We start from the raw sequence: 22,091 nt of genomic DNA, 5'->3' as shown, positions 1-22,091 counted from the left end.
TATCAGCCATACCTGTTCTACTTTCTGGGGGAGATAGTGCAGTTATGGTGCACTGATTTTAAGTACAATAATGTCTTATAAATCGATTTCTCTCACTGTCAAGATAGCAGAGAAGATTCTTGCCTTTTGGATGAATTAACACTTCAAAAGATCTATCTCAGGTGCCTTTATGCTCCTAGGAATTGTCAGAGCAGCACAGGATTGTGGCATAGTTGAAGTTTGAAGGCATTTCTGGAGATATCTGGTTCAAGCTCTTCCTCAAAACAGGGGTCAACTAGGCTAGGTTGCTCAGGTCCACATCCTGTTTGGTTTTGATTCCCCAAGAATGGAGACTTCACAACCTCTCTGAGCAACCATCTGTTGTAACAAGCTGCCAGGGATTGATGACAGAAAAAATTGTGATTTTCAGTAGTCATTGTCTCTTAAAAGAAATCACTGAAGTCAAAGAAGAAAGCAGGGGTTTTGTGCTGAAAAAAAGTCATCCCAGTCTAACCTTCTGCTTGGAAAAATCCAGGTGTCTTGCTTACTTGCATAGGCTCTGACACTGATGTCAGTGCCTTATGGTCCATATCCTTATGATTCTATTCTTGTAACTTTCCACTAAGATGTGGATGTGATCATCCACGTTTTACAGAGGAAGAGCTCAAGGCAAGGGGAGAAGCAGGATATGCAAACAGATGTGATTACCCAGCACAGACACTAGTGAGTGGGTGCCCAGCTTTACAATACCAAACTTGAGGAGTCTTACTGATCGTAAGTGCTCTGAACTCACAACCAGAGCTCTGCAGGACCCAGCTCTTCTGCCTCTGTGAATGCCCAGTGTTGGCAAGGCTGAATGAGTCAGCATTTATTTCATTCCCAAATCCGTTGGGATCCAGAAACCAGTAATTTCACTTCTTGCCCCCAGGGAGTGCAGGGTACTATATTCGGATTTTGCTTAATGCTCTTGTAGTGGAAGAAGCTGATTGCACCATCCAGTAGCAGCTGCTGGTTTTTTTTAAAGAACACAACTTCAATGATGGTGGGTGTTTCTTTTTGGTTTAATTAGTTGGATAATAGAACACGTAAATAAGCGTTGCAATAGAAACCAAGATCCCTTTGAGGTATGGTTTCTTCTTCATTACTGGAGCTATTATAGTCTCTACAGTGGGCAGGGAAAGACCTGTATGTAATTCTCTGTACTGGAGGAGCCTGGTTTGAGCCCATCTTGCTGCTGGGAAGTGTGCTCTACCTGGCAGCCTGTACACTGCTCTGCAATGGGTTGTTGTCAGTCTTTGGAGGAAAAGCAGAGGGTGTGAGCTTACAGCCTGTGTGATCTGGCACACCAGGAAGATGGGTGGCTTCATCTCCCTCTTGGCTTCTCAGTGAGAATCCTAGCCTGGCTGCTTGTGCCAGTATGTAAAGCCATGTGGGTTAATGTTCCTCACCTCAGCATTGTCACTGGGGGAAGATGAGTGACACAAACAGCAGGGATATTCATGAGGGTGCTGGTGGTCCATGAGGGGCAGAAGCCTAAGGTTGCCTCAGTGGGGGCCATGCTTAAGGTGGCAGAGGAGAGAAAAAACAAATCTCCACAATTGCAAACAATTATTTCTGAGTGTGGTGGCTTGCTTCCTCACTGTCGGCTCTCCACTCAAACATGCCTCTCCAACAAGAGGGAGGGAAAACGGACAAGCTGGACAAGCCTCTAGCCCATCTCAGCACAAGGAAAGTGACTGGATTTCATGCGGAAGAGAAGGGAGGTAAACAGAGCAAAAGACGGTTTGTGCTAATGTTTTATTCTTAGGATAAAAATCAGTTCTCAAGCATTACGTGTCTTGCTCCTTCAAAGGAGGAAAGGGAAAGAGAAGGAACCAGAGTGGAGGTGTTTCAAAGGAACAACTAGGACTCTCAAGGAGAAAGGCAAGAGAAATAAAGGAAGTAAGAAGAACTGCTTTGTTCCAGCAAGTTACCTTGTGTCTGCTGGCTGTGTGGGGGCGGTGTGCACGTCTGCATGTTCGCACTCGAGGGCCAGTGAGAAGAAATGCAAATGAATTCTCTTTCATCTCAAGTTAATGCAATTTCATTTAACTCCCATCTGATCATTTCTGCAGATTAGTTGATGATGAGGCTGGGAGCCAAACTATCCCACAAATGCAAAGCAAATCTGTAGAGAAGCTGAACAGGGATCCTGCCATGCCTCACCCATTAAGTGGTTGTTCCAGCCTCTTTATGTCAGGGAATACCCGCCAGCTGTTTCTTGCAAGGCACCATACTTGTAAAAAAGTTTCTAAATAATTTTCTCTCCTTTGCTGCAATTGTGTATCCTGATGTACAAGATTTGTGCTACTCACTGCAAGAATAACTAAAAAGGTCTGTTACTAACTTGTAATATGTGGTAATACTTGAAAACATTCTAGGATGATCTGGATAGGAGAGGATCTGAATGTTTAATAGAAAGAAAAAATAAGTTCCCAGTTCTTCAGTTCAAAGAGAATGTTAAATTATGCCTTTTGTGCCACCCTGGAAAAAAACCAACTCAGAAGGCAATGAAAAATAACTCTCATTTAATAATTTATTTCAAATCTTCTTGTATGTAAGCCCCTCTGAGTTCTGTGGGTTTGAGCAGTTTTTTTAACAACTTAGGGCTTTTTGGTAGATGGTACAGCGTAAAAGGAAGTTGTACCTAAAATGAAACAGTACAACTAGGAAAAACAAATTTCACTGTCCTGCCAGCTCTTAAAACAGTGTTGTGTACATAGGGCTGATCCTTGGGAGAAGAGGGACTGTGCAATGCCAGAAGAGCAGCCTTGAAGCCATAGTCACACTGTCATGGTGAGGGCAGTAATTTTACACCCTTCTGGTTTTGCTTTCTCAGAGTATGGCCAAGTCCATAAAGAGACCTCCTGTTCACAGGGACCATTTAAGGCAGTGGAAAAAGTTTTAGAAAATTCAGTGGTAGAAGGGTAGGGAAAGGGCTGCTTCCCCATCCTGTTCTTTCCCTCGTTGTTCCAGGGCTGAGTCCCAGTGCAGCAGATGGGAGTATGCAATGTGCTTTTTTGGCTGGCAACTTTCTCATCCCCCTTCCCCTCCAAGAAAGATGTTCCATTAATACAACTAACTAACTACAGTTAGGTAGTATATACACTGTATATATGTTTAGATATACATATATGTAAAACTAATTCTGGTTGAAGTCATCCTGGAAATTGCAACCTGAAAAAAGACAACTTATCTGATGGTTGGATGAGAAATTCAATGAGCTGCAGACAGTGGTGTGGCTCACTGTAGTGATTCCTCTCAGCCTCCACCTCACCACCTCGCCCAAAAACTATTCTGCTGATGGCCTCCCCCGGTTTTATAAAATGGGGGTGACCATTTGGGCTCATTAGCAATTGTTAGGCACTTCAGTAACAACAGAGGGAGGTTGGTGTCCTACCCGAATTTCAACTTAATAATTACAGAGTGCCTTTCTGAATACCAGGAATATTGGTGATTCCTCCTGCCTTAGTCTTTCAGTTATTTGGTGTGTGGCTATATTATTGATCCATTCCTTCCCAAATGATATTGCATCCCCCTTTCCACAGGAATTTACTGTTTCCCTCTTTTCCCTGTACTGTAAAGTCTGTAAAGTGCTCTGGGCCTGCCTGTGTAACAGGCATTGCACAACTGCAGTAAGAAGATACCAATGTCAATAAGACAAGTAGATGTGTGGGATGGCTGGGGCTAACTCTGCCACGGGGGAGACAAGTGGGACTGGAGGAGTCACAGTGAGAAATGTGCCCATCTCTCACTCCTGAAGGCTTCTGCTGGAGCATCAGATGGGATGCACTGGCAGCCTGGAGGTAAGGGCTGCACCTTCTCTTTGTTCATCTGTGTCTCTGGGAGCAGCAGTGAGACTGTTGTCTCTGAGGGAGGGGTTCCCCAGCTCAGTGTGTTGCTTTCTACTCTCTACCTTGAGGCTGTTGGTCCGTGTTTGCCTTCTGAGAGAAGTAATCCTGCCAGGAGGAATGTTCCCAGTGAATCCCTCACTGTGCACTGATATGGAAGGTCTGCCAGGAAGTCTGGGGAACCGCTGCCAGCACCCATCTGTCTTAGGAAGCCAAAAAGAGCAGTTCATGGCCTTCTGGGGTTGGCCCATTCCCTTCCACTCCTTTGGCCCATTTGTGGAGCCGGCTGTAGAGGGGGAAGCCCTTGTTCTCCCGGTAGATGTAGACGCCTGTGATGGCATTCCACTGGGGGCTCGGCTGAACACCCTCCACCGGGAACTCCTGCACCAGCTCCTTTTCCTCCTTGTCCAGTGCCACGAAGCCAAAGAAGTGCTTCACGTTCTTGGCTGCCAGGATCCTGGAGTGGACCTCGGCTGTACGTCGGAAGAGCTTGTCCTCATTGGAGCGGTACTGGGCCCAGTAAGCCTCCTGCCGGTAGCTCAGTGGCGAGCAGCAGTGCTTCAGGCACTTGGTGAGGAAAACCAGGACTGCAACGATGCCAATGAGCAGCCAGCCAAAGAGCTGAGAGAGAAGAGAGAGGCTGCGTTAGGACATGGCAAGGTGGTCTTACCCACTCCATGTGGCTTTTCCCCGGCGTGCCTACCTGGGACTCGTATCTCAGCCTCCGTGTCACCTCGTCCCTGAACTTGGTGAGGTTTGCCGGTACATCTCTGCAGGGGAACCTGGCCAGCACGTCAGCCCCGTACTCAGGTGGAAACTTGTCCAGGGAGGATGGCTTGACAAACTCACTGAGGGCACAGATGTAAGCTTCCCCTCTCAGCAGTGAAATGACAGACCAGGTGACGGGTGCCACAGCTGCCCGGCCCATGATGGAGCCAAAGAGGAGGAAGGTGGCAGCAGCAGAGAAGTTCTTGACACCACGCTTGTGGCACTCGGCCACCAGGTTCCAAGTGTGGTTGTTCCAGATGACGCCAATGAGGAAGAGGGCCAGGGCTGGGACACCAATGGCAGCCAGCCCATAGATGTAGTTGCGGGCAGGGGAGCAGGGGCAGTGGAAGGCAACGACCGAGAAGAGCTCCTCGCTCCCCACTGTGCCCAGGGCCACCAAACCATTGAAGATCATCACGTCTTTGCTCTTGAAGAACAAGGAGAGGAAGCGGAAGTTCTCAGCGATGAGGGCGGCCATCTCGTCCCGGGGGTGAGAGGAGGTGTGTGCTGCTGTGGGGGGCTGTGCTGGCTCACCTCCCAGCACCAAGGAACACTCCAATGAGAGGTAGAAAGGCCTTGTGCCAGCTGACGTGCAAGGCGGTGTTCCAGCAGCAAGACACCTTCACTGATGTCCCCTCCTCCTACCTGGTGTCCCAGCCTCTGGAGTTGATTGCTGATACAAGAGATACTTCAAAAGGGGCTGAAAAGGGATTCAGCCTAAGCAATATATGAAACTTCTGACACTTTAGTTTCCCACTAAGCTCTCCAAAAGCATTGCTACAGCAAAGGTTACAGGTGGGACATCTGTTTCTGTCCCTGTCATTTGCATGGTCGTTGTCTTTCCATCTCTTTGGTTTTAGTCACCTCCCGCAGAGGCAATTATTGTCAGCTTCACTGCCAGACTCTTGATGATCTCCCAGACCTACAATGAAGGAGGACACCACATTACTGGGAAAACTGGTCCAGAGCACTGGCACTAGGATGTGTCCCCAGCCCTGCCACTGACTCACACTAGCCCAGCTGCATGCGGCACGTGGGTGCTGGTGCCGCACTGCCTTGAAGGTGCCATATGTGGCTTTTGCCTCCCTCTTTAGACCTGATGACTTAATTAATAGGCAAAGGTATATGAGGGAGGCAGCAAGGGGTGCTGTGAGACAGCCCAGCAGGTTTGGGTACAGAGAGATGTGGTATGGGAGGCCCAGGCAGGAGCAGCCTCCACTGAGAGGGGTGAGGGGGTGCTTAGGGGCTGTTGCTGCCAGCTTTTCTGGGAAAAGAGCTTATCTTGATGACCCGGGATACAAACACCAAATGCTGATAGAGTTGGGACAGCAATTACGTAGGAGTTTTTGCTACGATTAGGTGTGGCAGGATGATCATCTCCTCTCCCACAGCTGGTTGACGTAATCGTACTCCCTTGTCCTGGCCTGCAGTCCCAGCTCAGAGTCAAAACTGCTGCCCTTAAATTGAGCTCCTGAGTTGAGCACCTCAGTGCCAGATGCGCTTCACTGCCCTTTGCCTTTGTAGCTTCCCCCAGCACAACACTGGTTATACCCCACTGACTGGGCTGCAGGCATTCAGGACCAAGGGTATGTGCCCTGATTTTTTTGAAGCATAAGGAAATAATTGGGGAATGTATCCATGCTCTCTGCAGTGATGTCCATCCCTCCAGCCCACTTGCAAGATAGATTTAATTAAATTCTTAGTTGTCTTTCTGTCTGCACCCTATCCCCACAGGGCTTCATCTCAGGAAGCCTCAAGCACCTTGCTAGCTCTGGGAACCCTCACCCACATGATGAAACCTGCTGGCCTTAGGGGAACTGCTGTCACCAAGGTTTGCTGGAGACAGGAAGGACCCAGGCACCCCACTAACCGTCTCTGGCAGATTGCAGTGCTGGCAGCACTGGCACACATCCGAGGCTCCCAGGGAGCCTGACCCACAGCAAGGCTGCCCTGAAATCGGTCCCAGTGCCAGCATCTCCCAGTTGGTATGCACGGAGCAAGGCTTCCCTGGGCCAGCCCCAACTGCAGGGACAAGACTTCAGGGACATCCGTGCAGAAGACACAAAAGCACCTTAATCCTTATGATCTCTTGTACAAGGCTTTCTCATACACTGTGCTTTACATCACTGTGCCACAGTTCATCTGTTGCCCTGACAAATCCTGGTTTACCCCCTTCTGCCATGGGACAGCAGAGGGGAACGGGGGCAGAAATTTGGCCTCTGTTCTTTGTTTTGTCTAACCCGTGGCAAAACCTTTAAAATCACACTGAGTTCTACTGCAAACAGCCCTTAACGTCTTCCTGCAGCTTCCCAGTTTTCCATTTACAAAACTCCCTCTGCAAAGGAGACAGACCAGCTGAAAACTGCCACCACTTGGTGGGGAGCCAGGCCTCCATCTCCAGCTGCTGCACTTGGCGGAACACCACGTTTGCAGCCAGATGCTAAACCCGCAAACTTGTTGTAGTTCAAGCCCCTGTTATCAGTTACCCACAAACAACCCTGAAAAACACAGACCTGTGACCTTCCTGACAGAGCCTGGCAAACAGCAAGGCAAAAATCAGAAGAACTGGCAAAGGGAAGTATGTCGTTTTGGGTGGAGTGGGGGGTTACCCTGCCTCTGCTTGGTAGTTATGGTCTGGGAAGAGGGTTGGGTAGGAGGGGAGGGGAAAAGTTGTTTGCAGCAGATAATTTTTTAGCAGCCTCTGTTAAAGTCTTTCCCCAAAACATATGAAAACAAGAAAAAATTAGGTCACTTACTTGAAAGGTTGTTGAAACCAGTTCTGGAGCCTTCTCAGCTCCTCACGTGGTTTTTGCTGGGGCTCTGGCTGTGGTGGGTTCCCAGCAGCGCACGGGGCTGTGCAGAAGTGGGGATGCAGCTGAGGCCGGCCTGATGTGTGAAATGAACTCTGGTGAAAACAGCCTTAACAGTTTGTTAAGGCTTCCTTATTTAGTTTGAAACGTGCCCTCCGCTTTTGGCTTTTGGGAGGAGGGAGGAAGTTGTTCTTGGGTGGGGCAAAGAGCGGCGCTTGGATTCTGCTGCGTGCAAGGCTGAGGTTGTGCCTTTAAAATGAAAAAAAAAAAAAAAGGAAATGAGAAGCAGAGAATGAGTCACTGGAAAAAGCTGATCGCCCTTTTTCAGACCCACGATGCAGCTGTGCAATGGCTGGCTGGGATGGCCTGGAGTTTCCCTGGAGAACGGGAGCATTGAGGCGCCTTGCTGGGGTGCAAAAGGGAAATGGTGGATCCCCCCAGTCTGGGGAGTGGATGCAGCCCCCAAGGCCCCCAGGGGATGCAGTCACGCTGGTGGAAGCCACCCTAAGCAGGCAGGGGGAATCCCGTGGTCCCATGAGAAGGGGCAGGAACTGCTGCTTTAGTACATGGGAGCTGGCTGAGACAGCAGGGAAGGCACCCGCCTGGCTGGGTTTTCAAGAGAAGCATGAACCTGCCATCACGCTCTGTGGGGTGGCCAAGTTTTGCTTCCCAGTACCCAGGACTGAGCAGTGGGGCTGCTGCAGCAGGCTGAGGGCTGAAAAGGGCCGGGGGCCACGTGTGCAGGGCTGGGCACAGCCTGCTGTCTGGTGAGCACGGTGCATTCCTGCCTGGCACAGCTTTTTTGTTCGCTGCTTCCTCTGCTTGAGCGATGCCTGTGAGGCAGCTAAGGACACCACACTTTCTCCTTGCGTTCCTCCCTCCTCTCTGCCATCTGTCCCTCAGCTCCAGCTTCTGCCCAGCCTTTTGCAGAGGCTGGAGGCCCCCATCCTCCTTCCCCAGCCTTCTTGTCATCTTGTCCCCAGGGTTAAACTCTGCCCTCCCCAGAGAATGTCTTCAGCACAGGCAAATCTTCAGCAACACCCACGTTCCCCTCTGCCTGGAGCAAATCTAGGCTCGGCCCAGCATTGGCAGTTCAGCCAGTGGGATTTTGGACCAGGTCCTCCTTCCTGCCCTCAGATCTGGGGTCCTCAAGCGGGTTTTTGCAGCTCCCAGTTGTTTGGGTGTGGTGCACCCCCTTGGCACTCCCACACCTCCGTGCTTGCCTGGAGCTGCCTCTCTGGCTTGATGGGGACCCTGGGGCTTGCTCCACACTCAGGGCACTGCTGCTAAACAGGCTCAGCACCGGGACCACAGCCCAGCTGAAGTCCTGGGGCCATGTCAGGTTCCCCAGGGACTCCTTCCAAAGGCAATGAACAACATCCCCAAAATCCAGCACAGAGAAGACAACCTGCCTGGTCTATGAGGACTCTCTGCAAGTGCTGAAGCTGCTGCATGAGGGCGGAGCTCTAATCCTAAAAATCTGAATTAAAAGTCCAAAAGCTTCCCTTTGCAAATACATGCTTTTTATTTTGGTACCTTAATGGTTGTGCCATGGAGCCTGCCATCCCTCTGTGCTCCTCACCATCTTGGAGACTCAGAGCGCGCCTTTCTCAGTGAGCCACGAACAGCACTGAACTGCAAACAATAGGAGTGGAAACCGCCTTTATCTTTTAATCTCCTTTCCTATGTAAATCAGGTTTTGTGCCTATTAATTTCAGGGCAGGTGTCTTAATTAAAGTTCAGGGTGTGAAGATTAATGACAAAACTGTGTCACGCTCCTTTCTCCTGGGAGTTAGCCAGATTCAGCCTGCCCTTGACTATGGGCTTGCTAAGGCACTCTCACAGCAGCCAGGAGAATTTCCTCGTCATTTTGGTCCTTTGTTCTCCTCTCCCCACAGCCACTGTGGAGTTACACATTGATAATTAAGGTTTATGCAAATGACAGTCACCTCAGTTACCAACCAGCCATAATAAGTTGTTTGAACAAGAATACCACAGCAGAAATTTCAAGGGGATGAGCATCTTAGAAGGGACGCAGCAGAGGTAAACTCATCTCTCAAAAGGGGTTTTCCTTCTGCATATTGGCAATAAAATCAGGGCCACTGGGAAACCCTCTTCTGGGCTGAGATTTCCATAGTCATCTCAAGGGCCTGCATCCCATCATCCCCAGTTTCTGTGGAAATGGGCAGCCACCTTGTATTGTGTAGGTTTGGCAGTACCTTCTGACTTCTCCTCTGAGCAGAACACCCCAGCTTGCACAGCCCCAGCAGCTCGGGCTTGGCCTGGGGCCCTCACAACCCTTTTCATCGCATCAAAGTAAAGAAACACCAACAGCTTTTGTAAACAGCTTTTATAAATCCTGTGTCTGAGCACACAGAGCTTGAACAGTAAGCCTTAATTATTTATTTGGCTCCTTAAACAAACACCCAGGTGGTTTTTAACAACAGTCTTTGTGTCAGGGAAGAATCCAGGAAAAATTATAAGAACAAACCGTCCTAAGGCAGATTTGTGGCAGGATCTCGGCCTGGCCTGGCCTATTCCCTCCCCGCCCCCCCCCCGCTGCTGAATGATAACTGTTCTCCTTGTCTAGACATTTCCTTCAAGGAGCATCTCTGTGGACTCCTTGTTGAATAGTCTCTATGACACTAATCATGCTGTTCCTGTCACATGTAGTGGCATATGAGATATCCCTTCATTAGCTCATTGCTTGGGTCAAATTTATTTTAAAGCTTTTCTTGGCCTGGAAGCTGTGTGTCTGTGGGGATGTAGTATGCGGAAGAATGTGTAGAATGGGAAGACTTTTAGGGTTTCATGACTTGGCAGGAGAAAGGGACACCCCCAACTTGTTTCTCCACCAGGGTATTTTTAATACTGCCTAAACCCACATGCTCTTCTCAGTGCCAAGCACATCATAATAGAGAGGAAGTTTTGCACATCTGGTCGTGTCTCTGTTGGCAACCACCACAACACCAACCTGGTACTTGGTGGTTTGGGACACACGGCACATCTGACTACCACATCGCACCCTTCAGCATCCCCAGGGCTCATCCATCGTGACCTTGCACAGTTGTCCTGCTTGGCACAAAACTCATTGCCCGAATTACCAATGCTGTAGGATTGGATGTGAGAGGAGATGGGACCGCACCAGCACCACTGAGACTTTTGGATGCCTGTTCCCCTGCAGCTGCTGTGGTGCTGGCCCTTGCCTCTGCCTGGCTTGAATGCCCTGTCTGTCCCCTCTGCAGCCCATCTCCCAGAAGTGCAATCTGCCTCTACATAGCCCTGCGCCCCCTCACACCAAGCTGTAGTAGGCAGCTCTCTCCCTTCGGGGTGTGGAGGGGTGCACGGGGGGCTGCCCTTCTCCTGCCCAGCCATTTCTACTGGGGAGGGCAGGTGGGTGAAGGTGTAATGGGGGTTTGCATCTGTGCCAGCTCTTCAGGGCCATGTTCATGGTGCCCCGGTCAGTGATGCCCAAGAGCTTCTTGGAAGCTTCCCCAGCATCCTCAGAGGTTTTCCTGGGCAGGTGGCAGCGAGCAGCCACCAGGTCCGTACTCATGCCCTCAAAGAACTGCTGGATGCAGACCTTGGCAAAGCTCCTGGCATGCTCCGCACACGTCTCGTCGAACAGCTTGCGCTCGATGTCGATGTAGTGGGACCAGTATCTGCTCTTCAGGAAGGCAGCCTGGCTGAAGCAGGGCCGAAGGGATCTGACCAAGAAAGCCAGCGTGGTCATCAGCAGCACAAAGCACCAGCCCAGGGCCTGCAGGGATGAGGGGGAACCAGACCTGTCACAGATAGGCAGAGCACATGCCCAGCACTTCCCACCAGCCAGCAGGAGCCCCAGGCTGTGAACAAACCTGGCTCCCCTTTGGGCCGTTTGACATTTGGCTGTGTTTACACTGCAAGCTGGATGAGAAGACCCTACGTACCACATCAGTGCACCTATGCTGAAATTTTGTTCAGTGCACTCACATGGGCAGCACCTCTCACTTCTCATCTTGTAGAGCATCAGCAGGCAGTGACCATAAATAACACCAGGCTGAATCCTGTATCCAGCCCTTGGTCCTGCCTCCGATACGACTGCACCTCACCTGGGTCTAGGACAGTCTGTGTCCTCTGACTTGCAGTATCGTTCCAGATACTCTGTGTTTATGCAGCTGTCTAACTCTTTTTCCAAGCTGTTGGACTCAGTAACATCTACTGTGAGCAAGCAGCAGTGACAGCTCCCCTGTTAATGGGGTCTGACAGGAAGGGTGAGATGAGGGCACAGCCAGGACCAGTCTGTCTTGTTCACCATCAGTCTTGACTCAGGCTGCTGCCAGGCTGTGCAGGCAGAGCTTGTGAGGGTGAACCCCCCTGTAAATGCATCCCCCTAAAAGAGCACCTGAGACAGGGGTGTTTAGGTGGGACCTCTTGTTTTGTAGCTCCCAGTGTTTCCCAGCAGCTGTTAATTGGGGTCTACCCAATAAAATCTGCTTTGTGTCTTTAGAGAAGTCCCTGTGGCTCCATTTCTCTTAAACAGGATAACAACCCCTGTCTGCCCTAAGGAAATCAGGCAGAAGAGCTGCTTTTAAACAGGAATGCATGAGTGACAGGTAGGTCAGACCATCCAGCATGGCCAGAAGCAGAGGGCTTGAGAGGAATGAAGCACAGGACAAGCAGTTAGTGGCACATCTTCATTTGTGGTTCCCTGGGATGGTTAATAAACACACACTGGCTATTCCCATGCAAGTGGCAGAGGCAAGTGGCATAGATGGTTATCAGCCCGTTGCTTTCACATGTTATAATAAGAAGCAAGAGCAACTGCAGGCAACGGGAGAGCCTGCCAGCTACTGAGTAACATCCACATCAGACCCTTCTGAACTTGCTCTGAATAAATCCCTGGATATGGTTTGGCTGTGTGTCACTGCTCTGCAGCCCCAGGCTGCCCAGGCAGGAGAGGGTACTAAATTATAAGGACAACCTACAGCTACAGCCTCTGCACCACACTGGAGGCATAACTCTGCAGAGCTGAGTCTGAACACCTTGTACGCCTGTGAAATCACCAGTCTCTCCTTGATTTCAACAAGGAGATTCCATCAAGGAAAACTAAGGCTGGCAGTGCCTAACCCCAAACCACCACTGAGGGCACTGCCACAGTGCCTCTTACCTGTGAGATGCAGCGCAGGTACCTGACGGCCACTTCATTGGCAATGAGCTCCTGTCCATTGTAGATCTCCTTGCAGGGGATTTGGGCAAGGACCCGCTGTATCTCCCCTTGGGAGAGGAGGGGGTGGCTGGCATTGCCCAGGGTCTCCAGAGGCACGGAGGTGCAGAAGGCACAGGTGATGCACTTGCCATCCAGCAGTGTCACCGAGACCCAGACGGCGGGGGCGATCATGGCCCGCTGTGCCATGGAGCAGAACATGTAGCGCAGGACAGCCGGGTCCTTCCCTCGCTGGCCCTGCGGCCGCCTCCACTCCTCCGCCAGCATGGAGATGTTGTTGTTCAGCACAAAGCCCAGCAGGAACAGGATGAATGGGGGCACCAGGAGGATGCCCAGCCCATAGGCCATGTTGTAGTGTGGCAGGCAGGGGCAGTTGAAATCAAAGGCTGAGTACATCTGGGTGCTGGCAAGGGCCATGATCCCGCAGATGCCGTTCATGAAGGACTCCTGGTTGGACTGGAAGAACTGAAAGATCATTCGAAACTTATCCATCTTCCCTTGATTCCTCTTCCCACCGAGGTCCAAGCTGTGGCCTCAGTTTACTTCATTCTTTCAGATTTTCTCTTCAAAGATGGGCATCACCAAGTCTCTGTACAGTTCACTGTTTCATTCATGCACTCTTACAGCCCTAATACTTAAAAATAATTTTTTCTGATGATTTTGCTGCTTGCAAAAGTTCAGAATTTGTTTCCTCCTGCTCTTCTTTGGATCTATGGGACCTGGGTTTTTTCTGGTTTGCAAAACCTGATTTTGTTCTTCCCCATATCCCCATTTCTGCAGTCTCCCAGCCACCTTGGCTGGAGGGTGCAAGTGTTACCCTGGCTGTGTCCTCTCCAAAGCACTCTGTGCCCTGGATACATGTAGAATTGGTTGATTGGCCTCTGAGAACCTGTTTGCAAATGCAGGAGGTGGGTGCTCCTCCCAGGACTGAAAGGAACACTCCACCTCTGCAGTGCTGACACACACGGAAAAGTGAGATGCTAGAACTTCCCCCCTCCCTCCATGCCTGCATTGCCTCAGCAACATCTAATGCAAGCACCTTGTAGATCTGCCAGCCCCCTCTTCTGTACCTGCTTCACTGGGAAATACCTCTTCTGTTTTATTCCGCAGAGTGAAGGGAAAAGGAAAAGCAGAGGAAGGAGATGTAAAGCTCCTGATGCTCTGTATCTGTGTTGCCGAGGTCTGTTAGTGGCTCCTTTCCGTCTTGCAAACATCCACATTTTAGCCAGACACTTGTAGCTCCCTGTTTTTGACAGTCCTGTGCCCTCAGGGCTTGCGAAATATCCTTCAAACCGTGGCTCAAATAGTCTGGAAACACCCAGAGTCACATAGTGCTTGTCCTGGCTTTGGGAGTGGAGAAAAAAGGGCATAGAAAGGAGAGAGGGCTGCAGGTGGATCCTGCTGAAAGCATCTGAGCCCTGGTACCTTTGCCTTCTCAGGAGATGCTCCCTGCCCAGTAGGGCTGTGAGATTCATGTTTTCCCCTCAGATTTCTTCTTTTCAACCACTTTCAATGATCATTTCTGAAGGGCTGGAGTGCACTTTGCTCTGAATGGCAGTGATGGAGGATGAATGATTTTCTTGCAGTTACCTCCTGTGGGTATAACCCCAACCTCTTGATGAATCCTGGATGTGCAGGAACTGGGAACACAAGGATATGCAAATCCTGCCAGTGACTGCCCTGGCCCAAGGGCAGCTGCTATTCCCCAAAGAGCTATGTTTCCTAGAGGTACCAGATCACCTGTAGGCATGGACTGTGCAGAACCCTTCCTGCCCAGCAGGTCAGCAGGTAGCAGGAGCCCTGGAGGCTGAGGATGCAGTGGAGCTCCTGTTCCTCTAAAGATCACTTGAATCCTTCTGGGGAGGGCAGACTAAGGGCAACCTGAGACAGCAATGTGCATCCAATCAGCAGGAGAGGCTGGGATTTGGCTATATGCCTTGGCCCAAGGCTAAGGTGTCTAAGGACATGTTTCCCATGCCACCAGTGCATAGTGCAGTGAAAACTTGTTGCTGTCAACTCTGCAGACCCAGGGGCACACTTGCCAACATAGATCTGACCAGACAGACTCCTCCCCAGCTTGCCAGAACTGAGGCAAACACTAATGACGTGTGATTGCTTGTAGTTAGGCCAGGCTTAGCTCCTACAGCACAAATCCAAAAGAAGTGGATGGTGTTGGTAGTGTTCTCCTGCATCTCTATTCCCAGTTCACAAAGCAGTCTTGGTGTACTAGATTGCTCCCTAAAGCTGGCCAAAAGATGGGGGATTACAGGGACTGCGAGTGACCATAAACCAGATAGTTGCAGGCAGTCCAGGCACCAACTGTGCTGTTGACATGAGTATCAAGATACATCTGACTGGACACTAGCACGGCTGCATTGGTGGCTGTGGGACGTGTCACCAAGGAAGGCAAGCTGTACAAAGGTGGGTGGCACACAGGAGAATCTTTTCCCCAAGGTTTTGCAGTTTGTCAGTACAGAGGTAGGAAACCAAACCAGGTGTTTTGACCATTAGTCAGTGCTGAAGTTTCTGATGTCTCCTCCACAACAGCCCTGGGGCTCAGTTGATGAAGCTGAATTCACCTCACAACGACACCACAGAGGTGAGCACAAGGTACATGGGTAACACCTGAGCAGTCTTAGCTTTGCCTGCTGTGGAGAGGTTAATTGCATGATCTCATCAAATGGGAAGAGATTTTGCTGCATGAATATAGATGAGGCTTATTGTATTGCTAGCTAAGAGCTTAGGCTGGCTTCCCTATTCACGTGGTGAGTGGCTTTTTGAAGGGCAGTTTGCATCAAAGCCTGCGTGAATCAACCTTGTAAAAAGCAGAGAGCTTTTTGATCTCCAGGAAGACTCTGGCTTTCATTAAACATGAATGAAGAGTCTGAGCCTGCTTGGTGTGCAGCACTAGCAGTTTTCACTGAAGCCAGCAATAGGTCAGTGGGAATCAATAAAGAGCCCATAGAAGCCAATGCCTGGGTCTCTCTTTCCACGTTGCCTTGTTAGGGAGGACTTTGTTTCCATGAGCTTCCCAACAGCAAGTTCACTCCAACTGATTTGCAAGAGAAGGCAGAGCTGATGCTTCCTCCCACAACCCTAACCTGCTTGGGCTTTGGAAACCAGGTCCTGGAAGAGAGGGTACATGCCCAAGTCCTTCCTCCCTTGGGGTCCTGCACCTGGATGCCAAGACACAGTCCAAACCGTGAAGTTGAGGAGGGCTTTGCATGTCCCAGTCAGTGTGGGATATGGAGAGGAGGGGCATGAAAGCAAAAACAATTGTCCTCAGGAGAGTTTGGAAAGTGACTGGGGAAATGTCTTTGCAGTCAACCCTGCTGTTTCACAGGCTCTTTGCAGATGAGGATCCCTGAGGGCATCAGGTGTATTTGTAGGTCAGGCACCAGAACAGCCCAGAGAGACAGAGCTGCTAAAGTTTGTGAACAGCCCTCTCTGCCCCAACTTCCACAGGAGGGCACACACTCTTTGTATGGCTTGTGGGAAGGGACCTGAGGAGATTGCCTGGTCCACTCCCACTGCACAAAGCATGTTCAGGGTCACATCTCATTGGGTTGTGAATGTTTCTATGGATGATGGTGTCCCAGTCTCTCCGGGCAGCCTGCTCCATCACCCTCAAAATAAATGTTTTCCTCTATTTAAATGGAATTTCCTGCATTTGGGGTTTGTGCCTGTTGCCTCTTGTCCTGCTGTGGAGTGCCAGATCCACTTTCCACAATGGAGGAGAGTTCTTGGGCTTCAGAAGGAAACACAGCATGGGACTCAAAGAGGCTGGGAGGAATGAACACCATGGTCGTGGAGCTACTCCACGACCAGACTGACCCTCCCAGAAGCATGTGAGCCTTTGTAGACCTGCAAAATCTACAGCAGCACCCCTAAACCCTCTTGTTTACTCGCTCCTGGTACAGATAACAGATCTGTTCCTCTTCCCCTTTTTTGCATTTCATATTTTGTGGCCACCCTGGGATGACTAAAAACTTGAGAACATGGAAAGCAGCATGCAAAGGGAGCTGCAGACCTCTGCTCTGAGCAGATTAGGAAAATAGTAAATTTGACTAGTATGGAGTGGTGAGTCCGAATTGAGTCACAGCCTCAGATTTGTGATATTGTGTCTGATAAAAGTAAACCAGAGACAAAATTCAAAACGCAATGCTGATTTCAAACAAGAGCTTGGAAGCTCCCTGGATCTAAAGAGCTCCTGGTGGGAAGACCATTCTTTTATTCCCAGCCAACATGTGCTACAGCTGGCTTTGTGCACTCTCTGAGCACGTCCAAGAGAGCTCAAGGATTCAGCCAGAGCTGATTTTGCTATGCAAATAAGAAAAGCTCCGCAGCCCATCTCTCTCTGCCTTGCAGCTCCTGACTGGGTCTTGGATGGCAGAGGGATGCAGCTGCCCACAGGTGGGCCATGGAATTATTTGGCCTCCCAGTGCTTTGCCAAGTACCTCCTCCTTCTCTGACCCGTGCATACAAACATCCTGGGGAGAAGATGACCCACCTGCCAGCAGCTTCACAAGTTAATTTGGGAGATTAATATATGTGTTTTCATTTTGATCCCTCATTTTGGATTTAGTCCCAAGGTGTCTTTGCCTCTTTCCCACCCTCTTCTTTCCACCTGGAAGCCCTGCTTGCCCCATCTATCCATGCATGCCCAAGAAGACATTTATTCTTCATCCCCCTCCTCATAGCCCCTCCACCTTGCACCCCTCGCTCCCAGGGACAAAGTGAACATCAGTGTGAGGCTCAGCCTGGAGGAATAGATGTGTCTGTACTGGGCTAGTTTGCAGTAAAGGCTTTAATGAATCCAACCAGCAACACTAGACAGAAATATCAGTCACACTGGCACCACGGTTGGCCTCATGTACAAAAGGGGCTGGAAAAGGAAGGTAAGAAAACAACCAGCATTAGAGGCTCAGAGATAAGGTTACAATCAAACAGTTTTTAATTATGGATGGAAATGCCCAAATAGGTGTTGCAAGAATGATCCTTTGGGTAGATTGGTTTGTACTCAAATGTAGCAGGAGAGTATTTAAAATCTTTGTTCAGACTCCTCAGGCAGAGTCAGTGTGTCCTTTCTATGGCTCAGCATCAGTGCTTACAGCAGGTACCTGAACTCCAGCACAGTCCCGTGCCTCTGGATGTGTTAAGCAAAGCCTCCATCTCCTTTTCCTTCCGCAAATCCAACCCAGTCCAACCTATTCTTATTCAGGGATATCTTCAATTCAAGTTATGCTGTTCCACAAATTTCAGTGTGTTGCCATATTTTATTTTTAAAATGAATAGAAGTATTGACGGGTTGTTAGAGGGAGGCAGAACAGTTTGGCAACTGGGTTGGGGGGCAGCCAGAGCTCTCAGCAGATGGGAAGATGTTGGAGGTGGTTTTGCCTTTTTGAGTAAACGTGTTGGTGTGTTACTAAAAGAATTGCCAATTAAATAATTTCTGAGTCAGCACTGCTAATCCTCTGAGCCAGGTTTCATTGGAATGGGCAGGAGCTACTCACACCTCTGTGAGGCTGCTGCTCCAGCTGGTTTGTGTACACAGCCAGATGTTGCTTCCTTGGTTAAATCTTTCCTAAAGCCAGAATGGTTTTATTACAGCTGTAAGGACCTTCAAACTCTTTAATATGGAAAAAGTGCCACACAGATCCCTTGGCTGAGAAATATCATTAACAGTGACTGAGTCCTGGACCTTTGGATCCTCAGAGTTTGTTTGTTTTGGAGGTTTTGCTAGGCATGCCCTGAAGCAGAGCCTTTGGAGTTGGGGTTTTGGAGGAAGGTGTGATCATCACTATCATCTGCCCACTTGGTCCTTGCTTTGTGCAGAGACTTGGCAGGGCTCCTTCAGTGTCTGCAGGACAAAGCTCCCTTTACACATTGGTGTGCTGGGGGAACTTGGAGCGGGTACTGGGGCTGTCTGCCCAGGGCAGAGGGGATCTCTCTCGCCCCAGGGAATGTCTCTGGGTTGCCTGACTGACATCCAGGGGAGGCTTGTCATAGTACCATGTTTTCAGAAGTTTGTTCACCTGGTCCTGATCTGTGATGCCCTGGAGAAGATCTTCCTCTTCTTCATCCCTCTCTCCCTCCCTAGGCAAGTTGAAATTGTGCAGTTTGATCTCTTGCCGCATGCTTTCAAAGAAGTGGAGGATGCATTTGTGAGCAAAGAGACGGCTGTGTTCACAGCAGGTTTCCTCAAATATCTTTTGCTCGATGTCAATGTAGTTGCTCCAGTGACGTGCCTGCAGGAGGCTGGCCTGGTTGAAGCAAGGTCTGAGCCAGCGGGCAAGGAAAGCTGCTACGATAAGGATCAATAAAATGCTCCAGCCAAGTGCCTGGATGACAAGAAATAACCTATGAGCAAGACAGACACAAGGACAGGCACGAGCTGTTTGCCTGTATCAGCAAGACAGGGAGTTCGTGTGGCTGGAGGGGAGATGTGGCATATCTGAACTCCTGTCTTTGATCTGCCCCTGAAGTCCAGCACCCCCATCTGCACTCAGAAGGTTGGTGTAATCTCATTTCAGAAAATATAGGATATTTATCTGTCCATCAATCATTCAGTAAGGATAAGTGTTCGCAAAGTTAGCCTGGAGCAGACAGGCATTTGCTTTGAGCATGGGAGTGCCCCAGGGAAAGGGGACTCCTTTCATTCTCCAGTGAGATGCTCATCTGCCACCTACACTGGCTCCAGGGCCCAGAAGTCCTCACAGCAGGGTGAAGACAGCCCAGACAACATGCAGCTCTTCTCTTTGGTAAGAGGGAAGAGCTTATTTTCAATGACCTCTCACCAGTCCCCATCCGATGGGCACTCCTATACCAAGACATGGCACTCCTATACCAAGAGCAGAATCCAGTCAGGGCTCCACTCCCCATCATGTCCTGTTCTATCATTCCTGAGCAAGCTGTTTTCCTCTGTCTATGCTTGCACTGCCCTTAAAACAGCAGGTCCTGTCTGAAAGGTTAGAAGTTAGAAAGAACTTCTGACATCGGACAGTGCCTTAGGAGACATCTACATTCTTTACATCCTGCTTTTTGTTATTTGAGTTTAGAAGCTGCTGGTTCTTCTAGAAAGAAAGTTCTGTTAGCTAAACTATATGTTGTTTCCTTCCTTTTCCCTACCTGAGCGACTTGAGATTATCGCTGAGGGTAGCAGTACTTTAAGGCATAAAGAAGCACAGAACAGCCTTGCTCCCAGCCTGACCATGGTGAAGTGGAGACAAATGAAGGAAGAGCAGGAGCAGATGCCACATGCCTGGGCACCTGACTGACATGAGGGGCTCTGCCAGCAGTGACCTACCTGGGACCAGCAGCGCAGGTACCTGGACACTGCCTTGTGGGACGTGTTGTTCCTCATGAGTTCGTCGTCCTTGCAGGGCACTTTGGCCAGCAGCTGCTCCACCTGCACTGGGGTGACATTGGCAAAGCCCACAAACTTCTCGGGATCCATGGAGCCACTGAAAGCACAGATCAGGCATTTGGCATCCAGAAGGGTGACTATGATCCAGACGACAGGGGCAACCATGGCTCGCTGCACGATGGAGGAACACATGTACCTGGGGCAAGAGAGAGAGAGGTGAGTGGGGAAATGCTGGGAGCTTTCTCCTCATCCAGAGCCTTGAGGAATGTAGGCTGTTCCATGCTAAGCAGCCCTCTTGGAGCCAGGGAACTGACTCCCACGACTCTCCTCAGCATTGTCCCAGTTGATGCTTCTTGTGCTCTGGGATGTCTTTGTTGGTGCTGCCTCCCAGTGAAACCTGCATCAGCACGTGGCAGTGCTCTGTGTGCTGCCTGCATTCAATCAGTGTATGGTCTCCTCATTACATGCTTGCCTTGACTGTACACTTATGTCTCCCATGCACAGATCCTTATCAGCTCTCCCTTGTCTTCCACATTCACACTTTCTTTTCTCATCAGTTCAGTTTCTACCTGGAAAATTCCTTTTCTCTGCAGCCTTTCTTGCTACACACTGAGCCAAACTCTGTTCTCCACAAAACTTTGTATATAACAAATGGAATGTGATTCTCCTCTCCTTTCCACCAGTGTAAGTCAGTAAAAACTCAACTGAAGGGAGGGAAACCACAAGCCTAATGATAAGAAAATGACACACCTTCTGCACATTTAAATGGAAATGCCTCATCTTTTTGCACATGGAAGCCCCAGGAGACATCCTGTGAGTGCATGAGAAGGCAAGCAGCAACACAGTTTCCCAGGGTGATGTCACAAATCCAGGTGTTGAGGCACTCCTGCTCTCCTTTGCTGGGATGGGATAGACTGCCTTCATTTCTACTGGAGTAAATGCATTTGCCAAGCCTCCGCCCCTCCAGGCTCATGGAGAAGGATCTCAGGAGATGAGCTAATACAAGAAAATTAATTACCAGGAGGATCAAAGCTATGGAGAGAGACAGCTAAGCAGGAAGTGAAAAGAGGGATGCCACTCCCGCTGCAAACCCCACCTGATGACAGCTAGGTCCTTCTTTCTGTGCCCCTGTGGTCTCCTCCACTCATCCAGCATCACCAGGGACTGCCTGTTGAGGATGAGGCCACATAGGAAGAGGATGACGGGGGGTACGAACATGATCCCCAAGCCGTATGCCATGTTGTACCGGGGCAGGCAGGGGCAGCTGAAGTCAAAGCAGGTATACATCTTCACACTAGCCAGGGCTAACAGCCCACAGATCCCATTCATTACAGACTCCGAGTTGGACTGGAAGTACTGGAAGATCATCCGGAAACGGTCCATCGTGTTGTTTTGGCAGGGGGTGCTCCTACCGGGAAATCCCTGAGCTGCCCAGAACAGCCTGTCTCCCTTTGTCTCTCCTTCTGCTGCCACAGGGCAGGGGATGCAGCTCAGCCCTCAGTCAGCCAGGGCAGGAGGATGAGGATGGAAGAGATCTGCTGTGGCAGATGGATAAACCCTGTGCTGGGGCTTCCCCACTGGCACACGGTTTTCACAGGTCTGTCTCTCGCCCAATGCTTGCCTTCTGGAGTGGTTGGTAGCATTTCTAGGTGAGGTGATGGATACAGCCTCCAGCAGCTTTTTTTTTCCACCTTGTTTTTCATTTTCAGGGCTGTCCCATGTGCTAGCCAGTGACAGCCTCCAATAGTGCTGGGTCCCTCCCTCCTGGAGATGGTAACTCTCAATGGAGAGCCATTGGTGGATGCCTGTGAGCTGCTCTCTCTGCTGAATGAGGGCTGTTGAGTGATTCATCAACCAGGAGAAATCAGGTAAGTCAAAAGTGCTTATCTGTGTTACTGCTGCTGCTCCATTTCTCTTTGGTGACTCAAGTCCCCAACTCTGAGTGGGGCAGGGGGGAGGCAGGGAGCACAGCCTGGCCCTGAGCAGACTACATCACTGTGAGCTCTGATTTCCCTATGAAAATAGGTTGAAAGGACCAACCCTTCAGTCAGAAGGCTTTAAGAATCATTTCC

General features: G+C 50.0%; 3 protein-coding genes across 3 annotated transcripts; all 3 read right to left on the bottom strand.

The window, feature by feature from the left end:
• Nucleotides 1-2,516: 2,516 nt before the first annotated feature.
• CALHM2 (calcium homeostasis modulator family member 2) lies at nucleotides 2,517-7,603 on the bottom strand. The gene is made up of 3 exons (XM_032694353.1): nucleotides 7,394-7,603; nucleotides 4,573-5,559; nucleotides 2,517-4,490 (listed from the first exon to the last, which is right to left on the bottom strand). Exons 2-3 carry the CDS (start codon nucleotides 5,113-5,115, stop codon nucleotides 4,074-4,076), a joined length of 960 nt encoding a protein of 319 aa, XP_032550244.1. The 5' UTR covers nucleotides 5,116-5,559; nucleotides 7,394-7,603; the 3' UTR covers nucleotides 2,517-4,073.
• Nucleotides 7,604-10,739: 3,136 nt separating this feature from the next.
• CALHM1 (calcium homeostasis modulator 1) lies at nucleotides 10,740-13,145 on the bottom strand. Its single transcript, XM_032694996.1, has 2 exons — nucleotides 12,597-13,145; nucleotides 10,740-11,207 (listed from the first exon to the last, which is right to left on the bottom strand). The coding sequence occupies exons 1-2, from the start codon at nucleotides 13,143-13,145 to the stop codon at nucleotides 10,740-10,742; spliced, it is 1,017 nt and encodes a 338-aa protein (XP_032550887.1).
• Nucleotides 13,146-18,532: 5,387 nt separating this feature from the next.
• CALHM3 (calcium homeostasis modulator 3) lies at nucleotides 18,533-21,402 on the bottom strand. Its single transcript, XM_032694995.1, has 3 exons — nucleotides 21,116-21,402; nucleotides 19,960-20,215; nucleotides 18,533-18,994 (listed from the first exon to the last, which is right to left on the bottom strand). Exons 1-3 carry the CDS (start codon nucleotides 21,400-21,402, stop codon nucleotides 18,533-18,535), a joined length of 1,005 nt encoding a protein of 334 aa, XP_032550886.1.
• Between the last annotated feature and the right edge of the window lie 689 nt (nucleotides 21,403-22,091).

The sequence above is a fragment of the Chiroxiphia lanceolata genome, chromosome 8, assembly GCF_009829145.1.
Source record: "Chiroxiphia lanceolata isolate bChiLan1 chromosome 8, bChiLan1.pri, whole genome shotgun sequence".
Lineage (NCBI taxonomy): Eukaryota > Metazoa > Chordata > Aves > Passeriformes > Pipridae > Chiroxiphia > Chiroxiphia lanceolata.
The sequence above is the reverse complement of the archived record's forward strand: the minus strand, read 5'-3'. Positions and strand labels throughout refer to the sequence as shown.